General features: G+C 49.4%; 1 gene segment (V, D, J or C); it reads left to right on the plus strand.

Moving 5' to 3' along the window:
- Nucleotides 1-1,379: 1,379 nt before the first annotated feature.
- Nucleotides 1,380-2,195, plus strand: LOC119525045. The segment is given in 2 exon segments: nucleotides 1,380-1,509; nucleotides 1,786-2,195. Coding segments are annotated over 2 exon segments (456 nt in total).
- Nucleotides 2,196-13,685: the final 11,490 nt, after the last annotated feature.

Genomic DNA, 13,685 nt, shown 5'->3' on the forward strand with positions numbered 1-13,685 from the left:
ATGGATCAGGGAAACTCAGCCCTGAGCAGCAGGTTCTGCATCTCCCCCTGGACAAGGACACCCCCTGTGCCTCCAGCAGCCAAGGTGGAGCAGCCACCAGGGGGCAGCAGAGAGTCACCTGGCAAAGCCCCTGGGGATGGGGGACCTGGGCCTCAGGGGACTCTAATGAGGAGGGAGGGGAGCACCTCAGACCTGGGGGAGAAGGTGACCTTCCTGTTCTGCAATATCCCCCTTGGCCCTGCTGTTCAAATCCTTCTGAGCTCACATCTCTCATCTCTGTCACTTGAAGCTGTGGCTGCTGTCTCTGACCACAGGTCCAGGTCCCCATAATAATCCAGCCCATCCCAGTTTGGCTAAAATGCTGGGCCCAACCACAAATATCTCATCCCCTCTGTGACCCCAGAGGCAGGGGTCAAATTTTATTTTCTAAGATATCTCAGTCCCTGGCACACATCAGTATCTATATCAACTTTCCTCAATTGATTAATCACAATAGTATTTTATTAATATATTTTCTCCAGCAACTGAGAAAATTTGCTTGTAATTAAAAATTCCTGTGGTGTTCCTGGGGCTGGCAGCCCACCTTCATCCCCTCACACAGCAGGAAGCACCTGATCTGTACCTGCCCTGAAGTCACACTGGGGATACTGAGGCAAAGAACTGATGACCTGCCCCTGGAGCTCACAGCCAAGGGTGGAAGTTAATCAGACCTCAATTGTTGTTTGAAATCTCTATAGCCCTGGCCAGAAGGAATATTCTTCTGGTTCTGCCCCTCAAGAGCATGACTCATGGGAGAGCCCACCCCCTATTTAAGCCTCTTGTTGTCACTTGTATAATGGGACAGGAAGGTCACTGCACTGGGTTCTGGGTGGTCAGGGAGGTGTCATCCTTACAGCTTCCAAAGATATGGCTAGGATTAGATGCAGCATCTGAGCTCCTCTACAAAATACTGAATATTCTAGACAGGACACCTCAGGGCCCTGGACTGTAATGCACGCCCCCCTCCTGAGCCAGGTGAGCACAGGAAGGGAGTCCCAGGGTCATTTCAGCATCACCCTGTGCCCCTCTGGCCAGCTCCAGGACAGGGTCAAGATCACCCCAGGAGCAGGAACACCAGGTTCCCTAAAAATGCAGAGAGGTGTCCCCTCTGGGTTCTGCAGGGGCCAGGCCAGCCCAGGACAAGGGTAGGATGAGGTCTAGGGATGGAGAAGGGCCCAGACTCCTGGACCAGCATGGGGAGGAGAACCCTGTGGGCTGAGGGTGGGTCTGCAGGGGCCAGCCCTCCCCTCTATGCCCCTAGGGGCTGAGCTCTTCTCTGGGAGCCACAAAACTCCCTCAGGACAAAACCCTGAGCTCTGGCTGATTTGCATAAGTGGAAGCTCTCCTCAGCCAGGGGCTAAGAGGCCTGGGGGAACCAGCCCATCCTAGAGGCCTGAGAGAGCAGATCTGGGGGCACCTCCACCATGGCCTGGACCCCTCTCCTCCTCACCCTCCTGGCTCAATGCACAGGTGCTGCTGCCCAGGGATGGAACCAGCATTGAGTACTTTACCCCTTGGGCCCTGGGCCTCAGGCAGCCTCTCATCCTCAGAGAGGCAGCCGATTATTGTAGTTTGATAAAGGGGTCTATCCACCTGCCCAGCCCTTTGTCAGATGTGATGGGGCTGATGTGAGAGGGTCTCTGGGAGATCCAAGACTCCCAGGAGCTCAGTCCCAACAGGCAGGAGGAGAATCTCCCAGGCATGAGCCCCTCACACCAAGCTTATGTCTCTTTGCTCCTCTTGCAGGCTCTGTGGCCTCCTTTGAGCTGACCCAGCCACGCTCAGTGTCAGTGGCCCTGGGACAGACAGCCAGGCTCACCTGCTCTGGAGGAAAATTTGAGGACCGATATGTTTACTGGTACCAGCAGAAGCCAGATCAGGCCCCTAAGCTGGTCATCTATGAGGATAGCAAACGACCCTCAGGGATCCCTGACCGACTCTCTGGCTCCAGTTCTGGGAACACAGCCACCCTGACCATTAGTGGGGTCCAGAATGAGGATGAAGCCAACTATTACTGTCTGTCATCAGAGAGTGACAGCAGTGCTTCTCACAGTGACATGGCCAGATGGGGAAGTGAGACAAAAACCCAGTACCCTGTCTGTGTCACTCTCCCTCAAGCCCCAGGAGGACTGAGAATAAGCAATGTGCAGGCCTAGCCCATTCACCCAGGCCTGAGACCCCCCCCCCAGGCTGCCCAGGCTGCCAAGTGTCCCCCACCTTCTGAGTTCCTGGCCAGGTCAGTGAGTCTGAGGGGTGTTGAGGGGTGTTGAGGAAATCAGAGCTGGGTCACCCTCAGGAGACCCTAGATGGGGTTCAGGACCAGGGGCCCCCACAGGGCTCAGGGGCCCCCATGCTAAGAGGAGGGTGTGGAATTGAGGTGGCATCAATGCAGCTTGGAGACCACACTGTCCAGGGTCCTCAACTGTCAGTCACAGTACAGAGGCACAGAGAGCTGGACAGAGCCCACATGGGGGACCCTGTCCCTTTCCAGGCAGATACTCCTAGAGGCCATGAGTCCTGCTCAGCAGCTGATTTATGACCTGGAATTTCCTTCCCCTTTGCCACCCCTGACCTCACATCCCTCCAGACCTTAAATTCCTCATTTGGAAATAGTGGCATTGGTTCCTGCTGTGGCTTGGATTCCTGGCTCCCCCAGGGGGGCCCTGTTCTCTCAGCTCCTCAAACACACAGACTCTCCCCACAGGGCCCTGACATAGCTCTGCCCCCACACTCTGCCCATCCCCTCTTTCCTCTCCTGTCTCAACAGCAGCTCCAAGTCCATCTCTTAAGGAATGTCCCTCATCCCAGAGAGCATCCTGCCTCTCATTTTCTCTCACACTCTCACTAATTTTCTGTATAGCACTCACCACTGCTTACCCTGTGCCATATTGAGTTCTTTTTCTTCTGTCTCTCTGTGTGTCTTTCCACAGATTTATAAACACATATATTGTTCCACTAAGTCCACCATCATTCTCCCAGTGGAGTAAACTAAACATAAACCTCTCCCATGACAGTCACAGTCCTGACTTGCACAGGAATTACTTTGTTAGCTGTTTAACTGTGTTACCAACCAGGACCCGTGATCCCAGCCTCACATTTCATAGGGATTCTTTCCTGCCCTGCCTTTCTCAACCAGGATCCCTGGAAGCTTTGCTGCAAAATCCTTACACCCAAAGAGCAAGCAACCAAGGAACAAATAGACAAATGGGATGTCCTCAATATTAAACACTTTTGTACATCAAAGGACTTTGTCAGAAAGAGAAAAAGGCAGCCTACACAATGGGAGATGATATCTGAAAACCACATGTCAGATAAGGGTTTAATATCCCCAATATACAAAGCAATCCTACAACTCAACAACAGAAAAACAAACAATCCAATTAAGAAATGGGAAAAAGACATGGACAGACACTTTTTGAAGAGGAAATACAAATGGCTCAAAAACATATGTAAAATGCTCAACTTCACTGGTTATTAGGGAAATGCAAATCAAAACCACAATGAGATATCATCTCACACCTACCAGAATAGCCATTATCCAATAAATATAAAATGGTAAGTTCTGGAGAGGATGTGGAGAAAGAGGCAAACTTACTCACTGTTGATGGGAATGCAGAGTGGTGCAACTACTATGGCAGGCAGTGTGGAGGTTCCTCAGGAAGCTAAGTATAGATTTGCCATGTGACCCAGCTATTCCACTACTAGGCATACACTCAGAGGAACTGAAAGCTAAGACAGGAACAGACATTTGTAAACCAATGTTTACTGCAGCATTATTCACAATAGCCAAGAGATGGAAACAGCCCAAATGTCCATCAGCAGATGAGCAGATAAACACTGTGATACATACACACAAGGGAATATTATGCAGCTGTAAGATGGAATGAAGACAGAGAACATATAAAACATGGATGAAACTTGAGAACATTATGTTGAGTGAAGTTAGCCAGAAACAAAAGGGCAAATACTCTATGGTCTCGCTAATATGAACTTACATTAATGAGGAAACTTTGAGAGTTAAAAGCTGATAACACAGGCTATCAGGAGATAGAAAGAGGGTAGAGATCTGGCATCTGATGGTGAAGGATGACAGAATGTTCAGCAGGATTGACTGTATAGATCCAGAAATAGAGAGCATAATACTGTGCAAGGGTAGCACAATGTTGTAAGTACATGGAACAAAAGTGTCCATGAGTAAAGCTGAAAGAGGTGGACTAGGGACATCTATGACACCTGAGGTAAAGACAGAAAGTAAAGAGTGGGGCTGTTTAACTTAGCAAAAATTGGAATGTTCAATGACTCTGACTAAATGTACAAAGATAAAAATGTCCTTGCATGTAGGAGAAAACAAAGTTATGCCAAAAATGCAGAGTGTTGGAAAGGGGCTGGTAGAGGAGAAAAATATAATCAAAGCAAACTTGAATCTATGGTCAAAAACGGCATTGTAATATACCTCCATTGAATGTAACAAAGGCAATATACCAAAGCTAAATGTGTATGAGATGGGTATATGTGGGAGGAATATGGGATTCTTGGTAGTAGTGTTGTCTGATCCTATTACTTTGTATTGTATGACGTTTTGTTTTTCTTTTTATTATCTGTTTTATTATTCATTTAAAAAATATTGAGGACTGGCAGTTTGGTGTGCAGAGCCCTCTATCTCAGGACTTGCCCTTATGAAGCTTGTTACTGCAAAGGAGAGGCTAAGCCTACTTATAATTATGCCTGAGAGTGTCCCCCTGAGTGCCTCTTTGTTGCTCAGATGTGGTCTCTCTCTCTAGCTAACCAAACTCATCAGGTGAACTCACTGCCCTCCCCACTAGGTGTGATCTGACTTCCAGGGGTGAAAATTTTCCTGACAATGCAGGATATGACTTCTGAGGATGAATCTGGACCCAACATTGTGGGATTGAATACAACTTCTTGACCAAAAGGGGGATGTGAAATGGAACAAATTAAAGTTTCAGTGGCTGAGAGATTAAAAAAGGAGTTGAGAGGTCACTCTGGTGGGCATTCTTATGCACTACATAAATAACCCTTTTTAGGTTTTAATGCATTGGAATAGATAGAAGTAAACACCTGTAACTATCAAACTGAAACCCTGTAGCCTTGGCTCTTGAAGACAATTGTATAGCAATGTAGCTTACAAGGGGTGACAGTGTGATTGTGAAGGCCTTGTGGATCACACTCCCTTTATCCAGTGTATGGATGGATGAGTAGAAAAATGGGGACAAAAACTAGATTAAAAATAGGGTGGGGGGATGATTTGGGTATTTTTTTACTTTTATTTTTTATCCTTATTTTTACTTTTTCTGGTAAAAAGAAAGTGTTCAAATACTAGATTGGGGTGATGAATGCACAGCTGTATGGTGGTACTGTGAAAAGTTGTGCACCATGGATGATTGTATGATATGTGAATAAATATCAATAAAACAGAATTAAAAAATAAAGCTACTGAGTCCATTCAAAAAAAATAACCTCCCATCTATGCCCAGCTCACATGGCCCCTCCCTCCCTGCCCTGGTCTCACTGAGAATGATGAAGCCTTAGCATGGGGAGCAGCTTTCTTATCTCATCCCTCCTCTTATGAACCTAAGAGATGGGGACATCTTGTTTGGCCTCTCTGGGCTTCAGTTTATTTCATGGCAGGCTGCTCAAAGTCATTTTCAATTATCAACTGCCAGCTTCCCAGAGCCCATCAAATACCCTGTTGATCAAGCAACACTAAGTTGGTAAGTGTAAAGGGAGAGTGCCATTTGACAGAAAAGGGAGGTCAGGGGTGAAATTTTGTCCGGCGCTTCTCCGCCGCCCCGCCTGGGCCGGCGATGGGGAACAGAGAGACAGGGGGAGAGAGGGCACGGACAGTATCTTACCCGGAGCACTTGTGATCACTCGGGACCCACAGTGGTGAAGCAGATAAACTTTTATTGGAACTAGGCAATCATCATCTTTACAGGTTCCACCCGGGACGAGGCGCCTCGGGGGAGAACAACCTCGATGCGGCCGTCAGGTACGGCTCCTTGTGGGCTGTCTCCCCGAGCTTTGCCCGGGAACTTTCTTATAAACCCTGCGTGTATCCAATGGGCTAACGCTACGCACACAAGCATAATTGGTAAATACAGCGGGTGGTTGCATACATCAGAAGGCGGAAGCAGGATGTGGGCGCCATCTTGGCACCACTCGATGGGCGGGGGGAACTCAAGGGCAGGCTGCAGCTTGTCTACTAGGCCAATCCCGGAAGGTGGCTGCTCACAAAATTTTATAGGATTTCAGGACATGCACATGAGTGGATTAAGGCAGGCCTTTCCAGGATTGCAACTGACCTGTCTTGGGCCACATATAAGACTAATAACATAAACTTGGCATTGAATCAAATCTTAGAGAGTCAGCTTTTGTCCAATGTGTATGCTTTTGGCCCAGGTGGTAAATTCTACTCAAATGTGCAAACTTTTTATCTGGATAATTGGTATTCAGGAATATCCAAAGAGTGATGTTATTTATTGTTTTACCTCCTTCTCCTCCTGACCAAGAGGTTCAGGAACTAATGGTTAAGTCCTGTTGACACAGGAGATTTCAGTTCTCAGAACCAACAAACACTCATTTAATACTCAGAATTAAAAGTGAGAGTGAAAGAGAAAGGAATGACCCAGACATAAACAACTCCACATGGAGGATGAGAGGTTGCATCTGCTGTCCTGTCCTGTAGGACCTCTTGCACCCTTTGATAGAAATGGCCATAAAACAGACACAGAGGAAGGTGGTTTGAAGGGCTAGCTCCAGATGGAGAGAACAGGCTGCCCCAAGGTTCACTGCCTGGCCTCACCCTGGTTCAGGACCTCCCCGCCTTATCCTCCCCAGCTCCTCCCTCCCTCTGCATGAGGTCACCTCTAGGACCCAAATTCTCAGCTACCTCCTTCATTCCACAGTCTCTCTCTCTTCCAGGCCTAGCCCCCACCAAGTCTTCCCATCAGCATCTTCCCAGGCTCCTTTGTCCTTCTACTCACTTTCATTTGCTGACTGCTCAACTCCATAGTCTTTCTTCAACTCCTGGCTTTGCCCAACCCCAAGGTCCATCCCTCTGCACATTCCCAGTTTCCTCTCTCTGATTCATGCCCAGGCCCAGGCCAGGAGGACAGGCCAAGAGACTCTGTCAAAACTTAAGTCCCCACCCAGCTGCTCCAGTTAAGAGGCATCAGAGCAAACATCCTCTGAGGACTTCCTCCCCTGGACGGCAGGTGAACTCCAGGGACCAGCCTGAGCCCTGCAAGATCCCTCTCCAATGTCCCTTGAAATTAACCATTAGTACCTCTTGGGAGACACTAGACCACTCAAGCCTCTATTGAAATCTTCTATTGCCATTCTTGAGTGTTTCCTCTTGGCCACACCCATGTCTCCTCTGTGGATAAAGACCTTTTTGACCCAATAGGTATTGGGCCCTTTTTTCCTGGTCCACTTATCATTTGAATTGGATGACTAGGAATGACAAAGTAACACTCAGTCATTTAAAACATTAAATAAAGAGTCTCATTCTTTCATTCAGTCTCTTTGTTAACCTTTTAAGGGAGGCAAGCTTTCAGAGAAACTGGCTCACTATTAAAAAAAGAGAGAGTATCTGAAGAGGAAAGTCAGAAATTTGTGTTAATTTGTTTGATCCTTCATAGAACAGTTATCCAGTCTCATTGTAATCCCTTCCACAAAGGCCACCCCTGCCTGCAGAGGGCAGTGTTGCCATAAAATTGACATTGAGATGTCAGCACCTGGCCGGAAATGTGACTGAGGCCTCCAGTTTGTTGGGACAAGCTATGAACCCAGGGTTTGGAGGGCCCCGTCTGAGGATGAGGCTGTGACTCTCACATGGGGGTTATAACAGTGATGACCCCACAGTGACAGAGGCACAAGGGGAAGTGAAACACAAATGCTGTTCCCTTGATCATGTCCCAGTCTCCCTCAAGCCCCCTGAGAGCTATAGACAAATAATGGGCAGGTCTGGCCCAGTTCACCTAGAAATGACCCCAAGACTGCTCTTTCTTCCTGATCCCCCAAGCAGGCTCCTTACAGCATGTGCCAAGGGTGGGCTTCTGGCTGCAGGACCAGGCAGCCATGGGGTTTTTTGAACTAGGGCATGAGCTGGGGAAAGAGGCTTCAAAAGGAAGGAAAGACAGGAGGTGACATCAAGCCATTGTGATGCTCTCTAGGTTTCCAAATGAGGGGACTGGATCACTCCCTGGCCCAGCTGCCCTGATTTCATCCCCAGAACTGAGATATTCCAGGCAAGACCAAACCTCCAGGCTCAAGGGCAGCCTGGGATTCTGGACAGAGCAGATCAGTGGAATGGACTCTGTGGCCTCCCTGAGGGATCCCTCTTCAAGGCTGACACATCCTCTGCAGCCCTGGGGGCCCTGGGCAGTTCAGAGCTCTGGGCCTCAGTGTGAGTTGTGCTTGGCTGCTAAACATTGTCTCCCCAAGATTGGGGTCCACCCTGTTGGACCACAGTGACATTATCGAACTTGTGAAATTAATGTCAGTTCTGATTGAGTTTCCAAAAATCCCTGAAATGTCTGATCATTTCCTTTTCTCTAGTAGAAATCTATAAGATTTTTACTGGGAAAACCAGGGCAAAGATTAACAGTATGAAATTTGGGCAGTGTAGCAGCATCCTTCCTCAAGAGGACCCAGGCATCCCTTCTTTTCAGGGGTTCTATGTCTGTAAACTTTCTCAATTGTGGGAATTGATTGAGGGGCTGTAAATTTTGATTCAAGTTAGACTTCTGTTAGTTGACCTAAACTCTTCTGAATGCAAAAATCAGGGAAGATTTAAGTGGGCTCTCCATCTATTTCACTCCATCAACCTGCCAACACCATAGGGCTCTGCATATCAGACTATTCTGATTACTGCTGTGACTCTGTTGTCCATTTTGGTAGCCACAACCACATTGCCTCTGTTGATCAAATGCTGCCACTTGTCACCTGCCAAGCAGGGATCTGATCATCCCCATTGTGTTTAAGGATCCAAGTTCAGTGGCAGCAGCTCCCATGGTAATATCTGACCTACAGAGAGGAGCTAGCACAGGGCTCTTCAGGGATGATGGAGTTAGTCTCACAAATGTGTTGCTCACAGCCCTGGTGGAAGGTGTGTCCTCTGGGCATTCCTGGGGTGAGGAGCAGGTCTTGCATAATAAATCCTCTCTGCTACTCCAGTCTCTCTAAGTCTTTGTATCCCCTCATCCACATTACACCAGGGCAGTTCTGGCATTCCAACTTCAGGCAATATAGGCCACCCATGGGTCCATGCTTCAGCCAACCACCCACACAAACTGCTAGAGCCCTTTTAACCATTTGAGCTATGATGTTGAATTCAAATTCTCTTTTCAGCAGGACCATATCAATAAATTTAGCCCAATCCAACATTATGTTCCTTTCACCCTTATCCTACACCTTGAATATCCATCCCCACGCATATTCCCCTGACTTCTGTCTATATAATTGGCAAAGTCATGCAGCTGTTTTGAAATGAAGCACAGCTCCTCATGGGTCACACTTTGTGCCTCACATTTCAGAGCCTGTTGGAGCTTCAGTCTAGTTATAAGTCTGGAAGGAAAGGGCTAGTGGAGGTGTGTCCTGAGAGGAGATGGAAGTGTCATGAAAGTCACCTACCCCAGTGCATTCCATTAGAGTGTCTTCTGGTGAAACAGGGTTAGACTCTTTGGAAGGAGGTGTGAGGGCTGTTTCCTCACAGTGGGCAGTTGCAGGGTTGTCAGGCACAGCAGGGTTAACCTCCTCAGGTGGATGTGGGATGTGATTCCCCAGGGCAGACTGGAGCTGGGGTGGCTGATTCCACTGGTAAGACCATTAGAGGTTTACCTGGCAAAGAAGCCTCAGCAGAATCTCAAGTTTTTTGTATATATAATATACATATGTGCCAGTTTGGATCCCAAGTGAACTTGGAATTTTCACTCCATCTGCCCCTTCCCTTCTCTGTCAAATATGCTCCCACCCCCTGTGCTCCCAGCCAGGTCAATGAATTTGAGAAGCATTAGGGAAAGAACTGATGGGTCACCCATGGGATTAATATCTGGAAATTCCCTCTCACCACACCCCTCAAATTCTCCTCTTATGAGAAACGTCACATCAGACCTGAACTTGTTTTGACTCCTGACTCCATTCCAATGTCCTCTGACCTTTCAGTTCATTGAGAAAACAGACTCTTCCCACAGGGTAGATGTTGCTCACCCCCCACTCACTTCTGCATCTCCTGGACAAGGACACCCTGTGCCTGCAGCAGCCAGAGCAGAGCAGCCACCAGGGGTCAGCAGAGAGTGACCTGGCAAAGCCCGTGGAGTTGGGGGTCCCTGGGATCAGGGAGATTCTCACATGCAGGAAGGTCAGTGATACTGAACTCGGACCTGAAGGAGCAGGTGTCCTTTCTCTGCAGGATCATCCTGGACATGGATGCACAAATTCTTCTGCTTTTGCGAGTCTTCTTTTTGGCTCTTGAAGAGGTTGCCCCTTTCTCTACACAGGTTCTGGCAACTGCCTCTCCTCCCAGCTCACCCCATTGTGCTAAAGCAGTGTAAGTGTCCCCAAAACCCCATCCTCCCTGTGGTCCCATGTTTCCCACCTCCAGCCCCTTTGTAGCTGCTTCTCCCTTTCCCTGGAAGCAACTCCCACAGTCCCTGCACCTGCTCTGAGTCTGTCCAGGGGAAGGTATCAAAGGTTATTCTCAATTCCTCAGAAGCTTCACATATTGGTGTCTCCTCAAACTTCCCATGATGTGATTAGTTGCATTAAACTTTCTTTTGCATAATGCATTTTCTCCAGCAATTGACAAATTAATTATAATAAAAAATGATTTGAAGTATTCTTGGAAATATAGCTCACTATCATCACTTTACATAGCAGACAGCACCAGACCTAAGTCTGGCCCTGACTCACACTGGCGACCATGAGGCAAAGAGCCCAGGACCTGGGGAAGGAGCTCACAGCCAAGGCTGACCCCAGTCCTGCCTCAGGGTCCCCAGGAGCACCTGCAAGGAAGGAATTTGACTCCGGCTCTGCCACTCAGGAAGGGGGAGCAGGGGAGGACACTGCCCCTCTCCTAGTGTCCTCCTGCTGTCACCTGTAAAATAGGGAGGGTCACTGCACTGAGTCCTTGAAGGTCACATGAGATGTCACATGAAAGCTTCCAAGGGGGGAGCTAGGAAGAGGCCTGGGTCTGAGCTCCTCCACAAAGGGCTTGTGGGTTCATGGGGGGGGACACCTCTGGGTCCCTCCTGAGCCAGGTGAGCAGAGGAAGGGCCTGGGGACAGGATAGTCCCAGCCTCACCACTGTGATTCCCTGCCCATCTCTAGGACAGGACCTAGGGTCCTCCCACAAAGATGGATTTTGGGTTTCATGGAAAAAGCATGCAGATGTTCCCTCTAGGCACTTTGGTGGCCTGCTCCACCCAGGAGGGAAGCCAGGACAAGGACTGAGGGTGGAGATGGGCCCAGACTCCTGGGACCAGTAGAAGGAGGAGGATGTGAGGGGCTGAGGGTGGGTCTGCAGGAGCTCACCCTCCCCTCTCTGTGTCCCTGGGGGCTGATCCCTTCCCTGAAAGCCACAAAGCTCCCTCAGCAGCCACCCAGAGCTTGTGCTGATTTGCATAACCAGAAGCTCTCCACAGCCAGGGGATAAGAGAGGCCTGGGGGAAAGCAGCCCATCCTTGGGGCCTCAGGGAGCAGAGCTGGGGGCACCTCCACCATGGCCTGGACCCCTCTCCTCCTCACCCTCCTGGCTCACTGCACAGGTGCTGCCACCCAGGGTCTCACCCAGTGCTCAGAGCTTTGCTCACTGTGCTGAGAGCCCCAGAGGATGCTGTACCTGGGATAGAGGGGGCAGGTTATAGGGCAACTGCACAGGGGGCAACATGAAGGGACTCCCTGTAGGGTCACAGGATCCTGGAGCTCAATCCAACAGGGCAGGTGTGGCAACCTCCTGGGGATGAGCCCCTCACTTCAGCCCACCCCTCCTTCCTCTCTTGCAGGTTCTGTGGCCTCCTATGAGGTGACCCAGCCACGCTCAGTGTCAGTGGCCCTGGGACAGACAGCCAGGCTCACCTGTGGGGGAAACAACATTGGAAGTAAAAGTGTTCAGTGGTACCAGCAGATGCCAGGCCAGGCCCCTGTGCTGCTCATCTATAGTGATAAGAACCGGCCCTCGGGGATCCCTGACCGATTCTCTGGCTCCAACTCAGGAAACACGGCCACCCTGACCATCAGCAAGGTCGAGGCTGGGGACGAGGCTGACTATTACTGTCAGGTGTGGGATAGTGACAGCAGTGCTGCCCACAGTGACACAGGCAGATGGGGAAGTGAGACAAAAACCCATTCCCCTATCTGTGTCTCATTGTCTCTCTAGCCCCAGGAGGACTGAGCACAAACAATGGGCTGGCCTGGCCCAGTTCACCCAGACCTGAACCCCCAGGCTGCCCTGGCTGCCAAAGTATCCCCCATACTCTGAGTTCCCACCCAGGCCAGTGAGCCTGAAGAACATTGGGGAAACAGAGCTGGGTCACCCTTGGGAGACCCCAGATGGGGTCCAGGACCAGAGGCACCCACAGGGCTCAGGGGCCCATGAGATGTGTGTGGTCAAGGGGATGAGGGGGGCAATGGTGGATTTCCTACCCCCTACCTGATGGTCTCCAGCCCCAGGGAACAAGGTAATGAAGAGGCTGAAATCAACAGAGACTTACATGTCCCTGCCCAGTGGCACCATCCTGGGGGACCCAAAGACTTAGTAAGCAGCTGCCAAGATCCCCTGATTCACTGCCTGGAGACTCCTCCTCCCCACACCTGAGCACACATCCCTCCTGCACAAAGTTCACTTAGAGCAAAGGTCACCTCAAGTCTGAAATTGTTTTGAATCCAAGTCCTCTTCCATTTGCTCCAGTGGCCCCTCCATCCCTGCACTGGTCAGACTGGGCAGAAACTCTCCACATAGAGTTTTCTCCTCTCCCCCCTCTGCTTACATTCCTGGGAGAAGGGGACACACTTCCTTGTCCTCTATGGGCCTCAGCTTCTTCTGGTGTAGACTGATCAGGTCATTTACAATTATCAAGTGGCATCCTCCCACCACCCTCAGAAATCTGGTAATTGAGAATCCAAAATTTACTAGCTCTTGGGAGAATAAACTCTGATGGTCTTAGTAATGTCTCACAAGGGGGTTGAGCCTTTATAGGGTCTAGGGATCTGCATTTGGGTGACCTAAGGCAGGTTGATCATGGGAGGAAACTGACTAGAATTGGGCCACATCTGTGACATAGGAGCATCGGATTGGAGGACACTGTGAGCTGTAAGTGAGTCTTGATAAGTCATTTTAATCTGATAAGTGAGCTGTTTGCCCAGGTCTGAATTGTTTCCTCAGGGAAGAAAGCTATTTAATCTGGTTAGTTGGTTCATTTTCAGCAATCTGCTGGAGCAAATAGTGACATTACAGTTAGTTTACATCCATATTCTCCACAGAAAAAGTTCCTGGAAGTAATAAGGAAGTGATGTTAAACAGGGATCTCAGTCATCAGAACCAAAAGGATGAAAAGTGAAAGTGAAAGAGAAAGGAGTTAATAATTCCTGGAGGGACAGGGATGTAAACATCCCCAGGTGCAGGGTTG

The sequence above is a fragment of the Choloepus didactylus genome (genome assembly GCF_015220235.1).
Source record: "Choloepus didactylus isolate mChoDid1 chromosome 23 unlocalized genomic scaffold, mChoDid1.pri SUPER_23_unloc4, whole genome shotgun sequence".
Taxonomy (NCBI): Eukaryota; Metazoa; Chordata; class Mammalia; order Pilosa; family Megalonychidae; genus Choloepus; species Choloepus didactylus.